This window comes from Dipodomys merriami, unplaced genomic scaffold (assembly GCF_024711535.1).
Source record: "Dipodomys merriami isolate MVZ:Mamm:240054 unplaced genomic scaffold, mDipMer1.0.p SCAF_204, whole genome shotgun sequence".
Classification (NCBI taxonomy): domain Eukaryota; kingdom Metazoa; phylum Chordata; class Mammalia; order Rodentia; family Heteromyidae; genus Dipodomys; species Dipodomys merriami.
Window position 1 is genome coordinate 1,925,249 of NW_027203427.1, and position 13,247 is coordinate 1,938,495.

Below are 13,247 nucleotides of genomic sequence, written 5' to 3' on the forward strand. Positions count from 1 at the left end.
AGGTCAATCCTTTAAAAAATACCATTGATGTCTCCAAAAGCAAGATTAATAGAGAGGGTTGTTCTGATTAAAAGATGATATATAACCTGACACCTGTGGCTCACTACTGTAATCCTAACTATTCAGGATGCTGAGATATAAGGATAGTGGTTCAAAATCAGCATGCCAGGAAAGTCTGTGACACTCTTATCTCCAATTAACCACAAAAAAGCTGAAACTGGAGCTGTGGCTTAAGTGGTAGAGAGATAGAATTGAACACAAATACTTAGGGACATTGGTCATTCCCAGAGTTCAAGCGCTAGAACCAGCAATAAAGAAACAGAAAGGAAATATGATTTATGCACAGGTGAGATACCATGGTGAAAGCCCTTGGTACAATTAATATATATGAAACAAATGAATGACAAGAGAATGAAATAGGCTCTGTTGGCATTTTATGGAGGGAGGACTATGAATGAAGTTGTATGAAGGTAAAGATTATTGAAGTGCTTCTCTGGAATATAAGAAAAAGGACAGCAAAACCCATGCAACTGCTTTAAGAAGGGAAATACGGGATAAGGATGAGAGATCAAGGGTGTGAGGTTAATGGAGTCCATTGTATGACTGTGTGGAAATGTCACAATGAAACCCTTCTTGTACAGTTAATATATGCTGACAAAGACTAGTGTATGTCTAGGAAAAGCAGAAAAGCTTAAAAGCTATGTACATATGTCCATATAAAATGATGCTAAGCAAAACGCATCCCAAGATAGGGACACAAGTGGTTTTATCTTTCTTGCTGTTTTTTTAATGTATTTATAATGTACTGTGTGATAGTTTTGTTTCTTTTGTATGTTCTTCTCCCATGGTGTAACCTCTGTTTTCACTGTATTTGATTCTGGTGCCCTGCATCTTGTATATATATTTTTCTAATTTGGAGAGGGGAATATAACTAAGAAAATGCTGAAATAAGGATACAGGTTGGCCCATTATAACAATGAGATTACAAGATGCTATATTGAAACCAAACTTTACAACTTCATAAGGAGAGTTGTGGGAAGGGAGTAGTTGGGGAAGTGGGGAGGGAAGGGACAGTAGGGGAAAACCAAAGGAGGAAATAACAATGATGGATAAGAAATGTACTCAGTACCTTACTCATATATTGTAAACCCTCTGTACAGTATTTTTACAATAAAACTTATAAAAAAGAATTTAAAAAGAAATTAAATGTATTCTTATTCTGTAGCAGTATAAAAACAGTGGTTAAAAATTGTATGCGTTACTGTTTTGTTTTGTTTTTTACAGATATTGCTCACTATGCCATTATTTTCAAAAAGATCTCAGTTTGAAGTCACTGAAGTTCTCTTAAGCAGACATGTGAATTCAATCTTAAATCTTAGTCACTGTACATACCATGTTTATGAACTTGTGAAGAGATGGCTGTAGATGAATGATCACATCCCAATAATCAAGCCACCAAGGAACAACGTTTTAGTTCAATCCTAAATTTTGTGCTCTTATTGCTCATGGTGATCACATACTAATCATCTAGATGAATGTCTCTCAGATTAGATTTGTGCCTTTTTCCCCTCAGAGTTCTTTCAGTAATGGATATATGTGAGCAAAGTCCAGAAGTGCTGCTATGTTCTATAAGGACATCATTACTGATCATCTTTATTTCAATTCTAGATTAAGGTGTTGGCTATTGGATTTCTCTGCTATATAGTTGTTCTTTTTTCTTTGAAATTGTGAGGATTTGTGGAGAAATATATGGTGGTTTATGGATATCACATCCCTAGTGAAAATATCACTACTAATCTAAGGATTTACAATTTATTTCATGGAATACTTTGGTATTTATATTCAATATTCAAAAACTCTCAAAATTGGCCAGTGGGCATTCCACTTTTTTTCTGTACATCATCCAATATGAATTTGTAGTTTGTGACAAAAAGTGATCCAAACTCATCTTCCTCTTTTTCTATTTTTGAGAAAGAAATAAACTGTTCTGCAAAGGTCACTGATTTTATTTATGAGAGAATAAATGAGGTCAATTAATGAAGGTGATATCCGTTATTAAAGCTAAAGCATCATTACTTCTAGAATAGAAAAAATTATCCACTTGTGCATCTACTCATCAATATGTATATATATATTTATATGTACACATTCATATATACATATGTATACATGCATACATATGTAAATTTATGGTAATTACTTCACTCACATTAAAAAATAGGTTATTATTAAATGAATTCTTAGAAAAATTTTCTGATTTTCTTTTTTCCAGAAAATATTCAGTATAAAAATCTTTGAAATATGTCACTAACATTAGATGAAATTTTCATTTAATTAGCTTACTTTTTTTTACCTCAAGAATATTGGCTCTAATTTTCCCTCATTAACTTAGTCATATGATCAACAACTCTTCTGGGTGATATGAAACTCTCGGTGTTACTGCCACTTACATGATCAGATCATACACACCCTGCCCCACCTCCAGATTCGTTCAGACATTCCTCAGAATGTGATAACATGGATCAGATGAGCCAACTTTGTATCCATGCAATAGTGACTTCCTGAGCCCTGACAACTGCACAGGCAAATCCAACACATATGGATGTCCTCTTGGGTCACTCCATCTCAGCACCTACAATGGAGTCAACAATGCTATTTCTCCCTTGCACAGAAAATCAGCTCTCCCATGTTGCCTCATCCCAATATGGATGAAATTTCCATGTTCTATTGATTTCAATACTCTGTTCAGAGATTCCAACATACTCACTCTGCTTGGGCCCAATATCTTTACCAAGGTGTGTTCTCTTAGGAACTAGAAGAGTCCACTGAACAGGAGACATATGTAGGTTTAGGCCACAAAATAGGCTTCAAGATAACCTGAGTTTATCTTTCTTTTTTTAAAGGGGGGATCCAGTTGTGGGGCCTGAACTCTGGGCCTGGGCGCTGTCCCTCAGCTATTCAGCTCAAGGCTAGCACTCTACCACTTGAGCCAGAGTGCCACTTCTGGCTTTTTTCTTTTTGCTTATGCGGTGCTGAGGAATCGAACCCAGGGCCTCAGGCATGCAAGGCAAGCGCTCTACCACTGAGCCACCTTCCCAGCCCAAGTTTATCCTCCCTTTTAAGAAAAATTTATCTCTGCTTCTGAACATAGTAGTTGTGTTGAAGATGATTAAAAGCCAGAAGGAATAATATGAGAACCTTCAGCATGGATATATGACAACTCTAGGTCAGTAAAAATTATAAAGCCTGCTCAGACATGAAGGGAGAAAGGCTCTGAAATGACGTGCTTGTATGGATCACCTGGGACAAAAACTCAGAGATGGAGGAGATAATAAGGCTGAACAGCACAGTATAGAAGTCCAGGCATTTTCTTATCAATACAACAGCTCCATTATTCCACTTTCATGGATTGGATTCATTACAGGACAACAGTGCTGATAAATTGACATATACAGATTATCAGTGAATCAGAGCTACTGTAAATCTTTCTGTCCTGCATAATAATAAAGAAATGCCAAATTTGTGTTGTGCAAAATTTGTTTGTAAATTTCTGGAACTAATAGTCCAGTGAACAAATCTTGACTCAGTTAAAGAAATAAGAAGAAAAGAAGCTTTGATCCTCAAAGCTACCATTGTTGTGCGCACATCACAGGAAAGCAACTTGGTGATTCTCGTCTGTGTTTAAAACTTATTCTGTTGCCCAACCTAGTTCCCTTGAGACTCAGAATGTGCAGAGTTGCTGAGATGAGGCAGCTGGACAGCTGTGTATAACTCTGCTGCTGATTTGCATGCACCAACAGCACAGCCCAGTGTGCTCAGAACTTCTTCATAGGCTGCTCACATTAGGCAGTAGTCAGTCCAAGTCAGCACACAGCATGGACATGAGGACCCCTGCTCAGCTCCTGGGGATCCTGCTGCTCTGGCTCTCAGGTAAATAAGGACAATGCTAGGGATTTACACATCTCAGTGTGATCCAGGATGCTTACTCTTCAGGGATGCCTTCTTATAACTTGATAATTAGTGTGGATATTTGTTTTCATGTTTCTGCTTCCAGGTGCCAAGTGTGATATCCAGATGACCCAGTCCCCATCTTCACTGTCTGTGTCTCTAGGAGACACTGCCACCATCACTTGCAGGGCCAGTGAGGACATTGGGTATGCTTTAGCCTGGTACCAGCAGCAACCAGGGAAAGCTCCGAAACCCTTGATCTATCTTGCTGATAGTTTGGAGTCCGGAGTTCCATCAAGGTTCAGTGGGAGTCAATCTGGGACAGAGTTCACTCTCAGGATCAGTGGCCTGGAGCCTGAAGATGTTGCCACTTATTACTGTCAACAACATAGCAGTTTCCCTCCCACAGTGATACAAGCCATAACAAAAACCTCCCAGGGAAGATGAAGTGTGAGTCTGGGCTGCCCCAGCTGCTCCTCCTGCTGCCTCCACCTGCTCAGAATGTTGTCAGAAAAGGCCAGTTAATACTTCGAGAGTCTGAATTATGGCATCAGTTTATGCAATAATAAAATAAATAATGGTATTTAAGCAAGAATTGCCTGTAATACAAAGAATGGATTCATGGCTTCAGATTTTATTCCCTTATTTTCTGATAGCCTATTTTTTATTAATGTACATATCTGTAACCATTAATCGGATTCTGGGTTTCTCAGTATATGTGTATTATGTGCATTGATCATAGTCTTTCATCATTCTTCTGTGTTCAACCTCCTGTGCTCTGATCCTGTGCCCTTGTCAGCCCCATAGAATGACTATTGCATTTTATTTTTTTAAATTTTGCTTGAGTGAGAAGCAGTATAGACAATGCTCTTTGTCTTTACTTTTTTTGTTAACAAGGTGTTCTCTACTTCTATCCATCATGCTGCAGACTATATGATTCTTTATGCATGTTGTATGTATACATATGTATAAATACATATATATTTCATACATACATATACATCTACATATATGTATGCATACATATGTGTATACGTATACATATATGTATATACATATATACATATATACATATATACATATATACATATATACATATATACATATATACATATAGGTATGTATGACATACATATATATGTATTTCATGGGGCTTGAACTCTGGACACTAGACACTGTCCCTGAGATTTTCATGTCATGGCTAGCGCTCACCACTTGAGCCACAGTGCCACTTCTGGTTTTCTGGTGGTTAATTGGAGATAAGATTCTCATGGACTTTTCTGCCCCAGCTGGCTTTGAACTGTGATCCTCAGATTTAAGCCTCCTGAGTAGGTAGGATTACAAGCCTGAGTCAGTGGGGTCTGGCTGTTTCATTTTAAAAGACAATGTTATATAAACGTTTTTTTCTACTTATGTGTCTTGTGTTTTAGTTCATCCAGACATGAATGTAAATAAACAATATTCAGACTTTTTAGGCACAAATTTAAATGTCTGGGAGCTCAGTTTTGAAGTTTCAATTCTTCTGCTTGATTTAGCAATAGTAAGTCCTGATCTTCTACTGATCGTCAGCAGATCACTTCCACCCTTCATCTCACATTTCTACACACAAATCACAAAACAACTCTTGTGTGGACTGTCTGTTCACATATTCAGAATCCATCCACCTTCCTCAAAGCAGCAGGGTTGGACCCCTGTGGATCTGGGGAATGGATGGCCTGTTGTGGAATGATGGTCAAGAGGATACATCTGAGGAAGAGAGCCACAGAGCTTATAAAATTTAAGCTTTGAATTTTTAGTTTAAAACTTTTGTGGTCATGAGGGTAATATAGATTGAAAAAGATGATTCTGTTTTAATTACATCTTTATTATCTTTAAGTAGTAATATACGAAATTACCATTCAACAAGTCAGGTTTTGAGTAAAATAATATCATTTTGTCCTGTCCCTCCAAGGAAAGTTGATATTTTTAAATTCTATTTTATTGTCAAGATAATGTACAATGGGGATACAGTTACATATGTAAATTAGTGAGTACATTTCTTGTGGAACATTGTTACTCTCTTTCCCATTTTCCTCCCACTTTCGCTCCCTCATTATATCCCACCAAGATGTAAGGTTCATTTCCAACATATTGTTTTGTGAGTATTGCTGTTGCATTATCTCTTTTTTCTTTTTTTTTCAGTTTTCCCCTATGGTTTATCCCCTGTTGTCACTGTATTTTATTTTGGTGCCCTGTGTACTATATATACATTTATCTGAATTAGGGAAGGGAAGGGGAACAACAAAATTATGAAACAACATTGATTCTTGAATTGTCCTTTCTCTCAGAATGTCTGAAGGAGAGCTATGCCAGAGATCTAATTTCTGGTGAACAAAGGAAGATATCAAAGTGGCAATTTATACTTACTGGGTTATCAACATGGGATTGTTTGGCATGAAACTCTGATTATTTTTTTTACACTCTGAGGGCCTAATTGAAATAGAAGATCAGAACTTGAACCAAGACACTGTCCTTTACATAGAGTCCTTTTTGATCAATCAGTTCTCTGTTGACTTTCTGGTGTTCTTAGATTCCTGGCAGCACTTTTCATCTCTGCCCTCACTTTCTTCCTCTCTGTGTCTCTGAACTCAGGGTAATAACCCAGGTGATGTGATGCTGACTTTTGTCCTACATTCGTATCATTGTTCTGAAATAGATCTGAACTACTCTGGGGTTTTAGGGTTATCCTAAGTCTAGTTCCAATCACAGGGCCAGCTTGCTTGGTTGGAGGAAGTAGAAGGTTCATCAGTAAGAGATAACCATAGAACTACAGTAGGTACAACATATAAAGTTTATATTTAGGTATTAAATTATATGTGTATATTCTTTGTCTACAAGTTGTATAATTAGAAGAATCACAGGAAGTAGGTGTAATCTAGGTCCATGATATAACTAACTACATGGAAGAATCCATCAGGGAAAGTCTCTCTCTGGATGTGTGTACCAAACATACATATTTCGTCTCATTCAATTTTATTTATGTCTACACAGCAAGATTTGCTGTGCATCTCATCCTGACAGGAATATGGGAAAGTGCTTCTGGGGTCACATTGAGCCCTGTCACATAACTAGTTTCTATCTAATTGTGACTACATAAACACCCCTCTGTGCAGTATTTTCACAATAAAAAAAAGCACCATGTCTCACTCTTCCCCGAATGTTGTGTTTCATTAGACTCAGTCTCTTCATGGAGGGATCAATACTGTAAAAATATGAAGTTAAGAGATAATCTGAAATTGTAAAATCTGTTGTTCACTTCTCATTAAGGTGATATTTTGATAGTATGCAATTATGAATTGAAAAGAAATTTTCCTCAAAATATATTGTTTCTCCAATTTCCAGATTTCAAGTGGAAAAGTCACATTTGAGTTGAATGTTTTCATCTTTGATTTTCAAACTTCTGCTATGTACACTGCATCATTGCTTAATGGAAATTTTTTCCTAAATTTTATAATGATATGCTAGTTCAGACAATTCTCTCACAATTTTACTGAGCACTAAAATGGATTTCTCAATCCACATGTTGAGTTGTTGAGTCTCTGAGCATATGACAAAGGCAAAACCCTATACTAATACCCTTGCTAATTATTTCTTAATTCTGAATTGTTCTTATATGTAGAAATAGTGACATAATTTAATAGCTATAGAATCCCTAACAGAAACGAAGACGCAACTTTCTATGATCAATTTTTATTACTCCTTTGCTAATTTTAATTTATGATTATTTGGTTGTCTTGAGACACAGAAATTCCCCACCCCTGTTGCACTTCACAAATGAGTTGCAGATGAGTCTCCATGTGCTCACCATTCAAGAGATGGAACAACGTTAGAGCCGACTTCCAGGTGTTGAATTTCATTGCTATGTAGTGTCTATTATATAAATATAGCACAATTAATCTGCTATTGGTTATACTGTTTTAGCTATGGATCTTACATAGAAAAAACAGTGATGGGAGCAATTATTTTTGTTGCTTTTTGGAGCTCAGTTTAAGCACAGGATTCTATCCTATTTTTTTTAAAAATCTATTTGTAAAATGTTTCTTTGGGTATTTTATTTTACTATTCTGAACAGCATGCTTTTAGTGATATTTATTTATTAATTCATCAATATGTTTAGATATTACATATCTAATAAATAAATTTTCTAAACATGACAGAGATTTAGTGGTACAAAAACCTGCAAAAATCTGCAGACCCACACATCCAGATGAAGACTTCCACTTGCTGGATTGTTCCATGTAGAGTTAGTTATACCATGGACCTAGTCTATACCTACTTCCTGCCATGCTTTTAATTATACAACATGTAGACAAAGAACAGAAACATATAATGCATAATATAATACTTAAACATAAGCATTGTGCCTACTGTAGTTCTATGTGTACAAATACAGAGTGTCAGATATCTCTTACTGATTGGCATTCAACAATCTACTTCCATGTAAACTATTCAGACATTTCTGCCACTAAGGGGAAGGAGTTAGAAAGTTCCTTGGTTTTTTTGTCTACTGAGAAATTATCAGTCATTTCTTCAGTGCTTTTGAATAAGAAAACTATTATATGTTCTTATTGTTTATTTTCAAATAATTATAAATGTCCATAATGTTGCGAAGAAAATTACTAGGAGGTGTTTTGTATCCATCCCCCAGCCTATCCCAGTACCAACATCTTGTATAACCATGCTACATTATGTAAACCAGGAAATTGACATTGACACAATACATAGAGATTCTATGTTAGTCACTTGCACACTTTGGTGTTTGTTCATGTGCAGATGTGTGTGCATTGGGTGTGTTTATCACATGAGCAGCCCACATGTATGTGTGAATGTTGAGAATATATAGGTACCACATATTTGTGTTTCTCTCTTGTCAACACCATCATGGAGGAACTGTTCCATATCAATGCCACAGACTACTGGGGCTGTCTGTGGGGTATAGAATTCCCTCTTTCCAATCCCTCAGCCCTGGCCAACACTTCATAAAAAGAAAATGTAAAAAGTCACATTTTAAGATTGGCTGTATTATTCACTATAGCTTTTTTATGGCTCATCCAGTCAATGTATATGACAGTATAGCTCCTGTTTTTATTAAATAGAATGGCTTGGTTGAAAACCAAATTTTCTTTAATTTTTTGTTAGTTAGGAATAGTTGGGTAGTTTTTAGTTTTACTACTGATAAGGATTCTAAGATTATTTATTTACAAGTTTCTATGTGAAAATGAAATGTATTACTTTGGGATAAATGGCCCAATATTGATCTTTTGAAATGTATTTTAACAGAGCTTTCAAGTTTAGAAAGCACTGTCCAAGTTCATATTTTTTTTTATTGTCAAGGTGATATACAGAAGGGTTTCAGTTACATAAACAAGGTAATAAGTGCATTTTTTTGTCAAACTTGTTACCCAATTTCAAGGTCATTTTAACATTGCTGTAACATTTTAAATTCCATTCAGCAATGGATGAATATTCAGCTCCCCACCATGTTTAGCATGGTTCCTGTTATCTTTATCCTTTTTCATTTTATTTCTTCTCGAATGTTTATGTAGCTTTTCTTCTGATGGTATAGAACCTTGTGCCAGACCTCATTCAGGTTCATGGCCCAGACCATAAACACTTTCCTTCTGAACTGTACTTCCTTCTCCCAGGAAGGTCCACAGGAAAGTCTTCCAGTATCCTCCTTCCCACTGATCAGCAGCTTCATCTGTCAGGCAGAAACTCACAACCCATGAAGTGTAAACCTGCCCACAGCCCTGGTTTGAGATCATTATTCCAAATTCTTCCATGGCTTCTGGTGCCTGAGTCTGTGTGGACTGGAAATTCACAAGCCATATGGCCATATTTGCTGAAGCCAGCCCTGGAGCATACATCATGAAAATTTCAGGGGTTATCCTTAGAATCTGGCTTCTTTCAACCCTACTTGTGTCAATGCTTTTGCAGCCTCTCTTTGTCAATCTATTAATGTGTCCCCTATAGTTTACCAGGTGGCTTTCACATCTACACAGCACCCAGCTTCCTTTGCCTTGTTTTATTTAGTACCAGCTTTGTCTGTCCTGCAGTTCACATGATAAAGGGAGAATGAAATAATGATTTTATAGTAACTTGAGGAAATACAAAGGAGAAATAATATAAATTTGTACCTTATTTTAGAATGATTGGACATCATTTTTAATAATACTTTTTGAGCATTTATTAAGTTCCAAAAACAGCTCTTTGAAGTGATGGAAGGGCTGTGAGTAAAACCTATGGGGTTTCTTTTTTTATTCTTTTATTTTATTTTCTGTTATTTATTCAGAGTTTAGATGGTCAAAGCACCCTTGGCTTGTGGCTCAGTTAAATAAATACACACATAGAAAAAATACGAAAAATGTGAATAAATAAAATATATTTAGGACACTTATGAGACTGTATAACAGGCACAGATAAAATAGTGACCCATATTACTTCAGTATTTCCAAGAGTAGACTGAAAAGGGTCTCCCATATACCATACATATATAGAGTCATAAATTCATATTTAATAATTTAATATGTATTTTTATACATGGATATGTTTCTGGAAGGAAAGGAGTTGGATAGGGAAGGACAGAGTACAAAGATATAAAGAGTGACATTATTCAAGATGCATTGTATTTATAAAGTGACATGTTTAATGGTAACACTCTTTTTGCACAACTACAGAGAGATAATAAAAGTAGAACTAAAAGCAAGAAATGTGTATGGAGTTCTAAATTTCTTCTTTTCATGGGCACAGAACCTGGCATTTATTACAGGGAGACTTAGGGATGCTCATTCGGTCCAGCAGTGGCTGCAGTGCACTCGTAGTACAGGTGCAGGGCATCCTCAGCCCGGGCACTGTGTGACTGGAAGAACACTGCCTCCTTGTGGCCACACTTCTGGCATGGGTGGTCTTCGGTCCAAGGCAAAGTGGGGTCCTGGGACATGTCAGCGATGATCTGGGTCAGCTCCTCCACTTCCTGCTTGATTTTGTTGACATTAGATGTGGCTGCTGTCTGCTTCCTGCTGGTAGTCACAGTTCCTGCATGCGCAAAGCAGGATGCGGTTCTCCTTGTCTTCCTGTGGGTACAGCATGTTGTTACATTTCTGGCAGAAGCGGATACCTACAAAACCCGGCTCGTAGTACTATCGGGTTCTATAGTTATGCACTGACCGCCCAGACTCCCCTGCTTGCGCAGACTGAAGCTCTAAATTTCTTCACTCTCCTCTCTGCCCTTCTGTTTCTTTGAAGGTTATATTTAAACAGGATTGAGTCTTTTAAGGCTTCTAATCTCAAATGAGATTAGAAGTGATCTCATCAGTGTTGGGAAATGTACTTCCAGAAGAGACTGTGAAGAGAGGAGTTCACAGCAGATGACCCAGTGCAGTCTTGGTCCAACTCACAGAAAATATACAGGAAGTCATTGTCCACAACAAGAGTTTCAGTCAAACTCAGTCAAGGCAAAATGAAGTATAGTCATATATAAGGAACATTTATCCAACAAAACTCCTTCTTGACACATAGGAAGTAACACAACTAAACACAGATGCAATATTATTTTCTTTTCTACTCAGAATTTGCCCAGAAATCAGAATCAGCAGCAGCATTTCCGAGAGTGTGCTACAAATTCAAAATTACAAAATCACCTCAGATCTAGTGAGTTAACAAGTGATCCCTGTTAGGTTTAGGAATTTGTGTTCAGGAGATGAGTATAACAGATACTACATATATTTTATTCCTCAACACATTTAAAATCATTTTTATTTAAATCATATTTCTCAGAATTTATTTGTTTCTCTATCTCTTTCTGTGTCTCTGTCTCTCTGTATCTCTCTTACACATACAGATAAATGAACACACACACACACACACACACACACACACACACACACACACACACCTGTGCCAGTCCTTTATTATAAAAGAGGAATTGACCTAAGCTCTGACTGAAGAAAAGTTTTTTTTAACTCACAATTTTAGGTGCAAAATTTCCTAGATGCAGTAACCCTCATCTTCCTGTACTCAGGCAAGGCCAGTTCTGTCTGTGTCACAATAATATTTATAAATAGAAAAACACTGCAAGTTGAGATGGACAAGCATATGGCTGTCTTCACTTTAAAACAAGTGAATATTATGTGACTCATTTCATGAGAGCAGTTTTAATACTCTTAAGGAATGGACATCCAATGGTCTAATAATTTCCCACAAGGCACCTCTTTGCAGGGCTAAATTGGGTACATTGTGGCATCAGCACAAGCCTTCTTCTCTATTTGCTCATAATTGCCAGGTGATGTTCTGCCTTACAAGTCCAGAATCGTTGGAGACAGGAACTAGAGACTGAAATCTCTGAGACAAATAAGCAGAAACAGGTTGTTTTGGATTGGGACTGAAGACCTTTAAAGAATGTATGTTAGTTTAAAATAAGCATAATTATATATATATATATATATATATATATACACTCATCATGTGTCTATGTATATAATTATGTACAAATATTTACACTAGGGCATTTCAAGTCTACATGTCAGTATATGAATGCAGTACATCTTCATCAATTTCAGATTTCCATTACTCCAAAGAGAGAATTTTAAAGAATTATTAGATTAATTTGCTATAGAAATATGGTACGGAAGAATAACAAGATATTAGTGGATACAAAAATTGTTACATTGAATACATATTCACACTTTCATGTATAAACATTTCTATCCTTTCCTTTTTCATTATAAAGGCCATCAGGATGCTACCTGTAGGAGTAAATTTTGTTCTCCCTGTCAATTCTTTACCCTAAGTCTTAATAGGAAGTTTCTAGAAATCAGAGTTTCTAACACTTATAGCAAACATCCCTGAACAGATGGGAACTATGCTATCAGCTGCATATTCAGGTAGCTCAGCTCTGTGCACTGATTGGTCAACTCCATTGACAATCAGTGCTGTTGATGGTGGACACTGTCTTTTTCTGGACTAGCTGAATTAGGTTCAGGGGAGATCAGCCCCAAATCTATTCCTTTCCTAGAGACAGTGTTGGACATAAACTTACCTATCACTGGGTCTCTGATGCTGATTTAGGGTGGTAGGTGCATATGTCTCTTCAAAACCATACTTTCACAGTGGGGTCCTTCTTCCCGGTGCTGAAAACATCATGGATTTTTATTGATTATTGCCAAGGATGTCACTTTTCTCAGAAGAGCAGGCCTTAACCTCCCCTAGGTTCTTCTCACACTGTTGCCCCACCTGGCTATTTGCATATTGCTCCCTAAGGA

General features: G+C 36.8%; 1 gene segment (V, D, J or C); it reads left to right on the forward strand.

Moving 5' to 3' along the window:
• The first annotated feature begins 3,858 nt into the window (after positions 1 to 3,858).
• LOC138833346 (immunoglobulin kappa variable 1D-13-like) lies at positions 3,859 to 4,423 on the forward strand. The segment is given in 2 exon segments: positions 3,859 to 3,930; positions 4,055 to 4,423. Coding segments are annotated over 2 exon segments (396 nt in total).
• Positions 4,424 to 13,247: the final 8,824 nt, after the last annotated feature.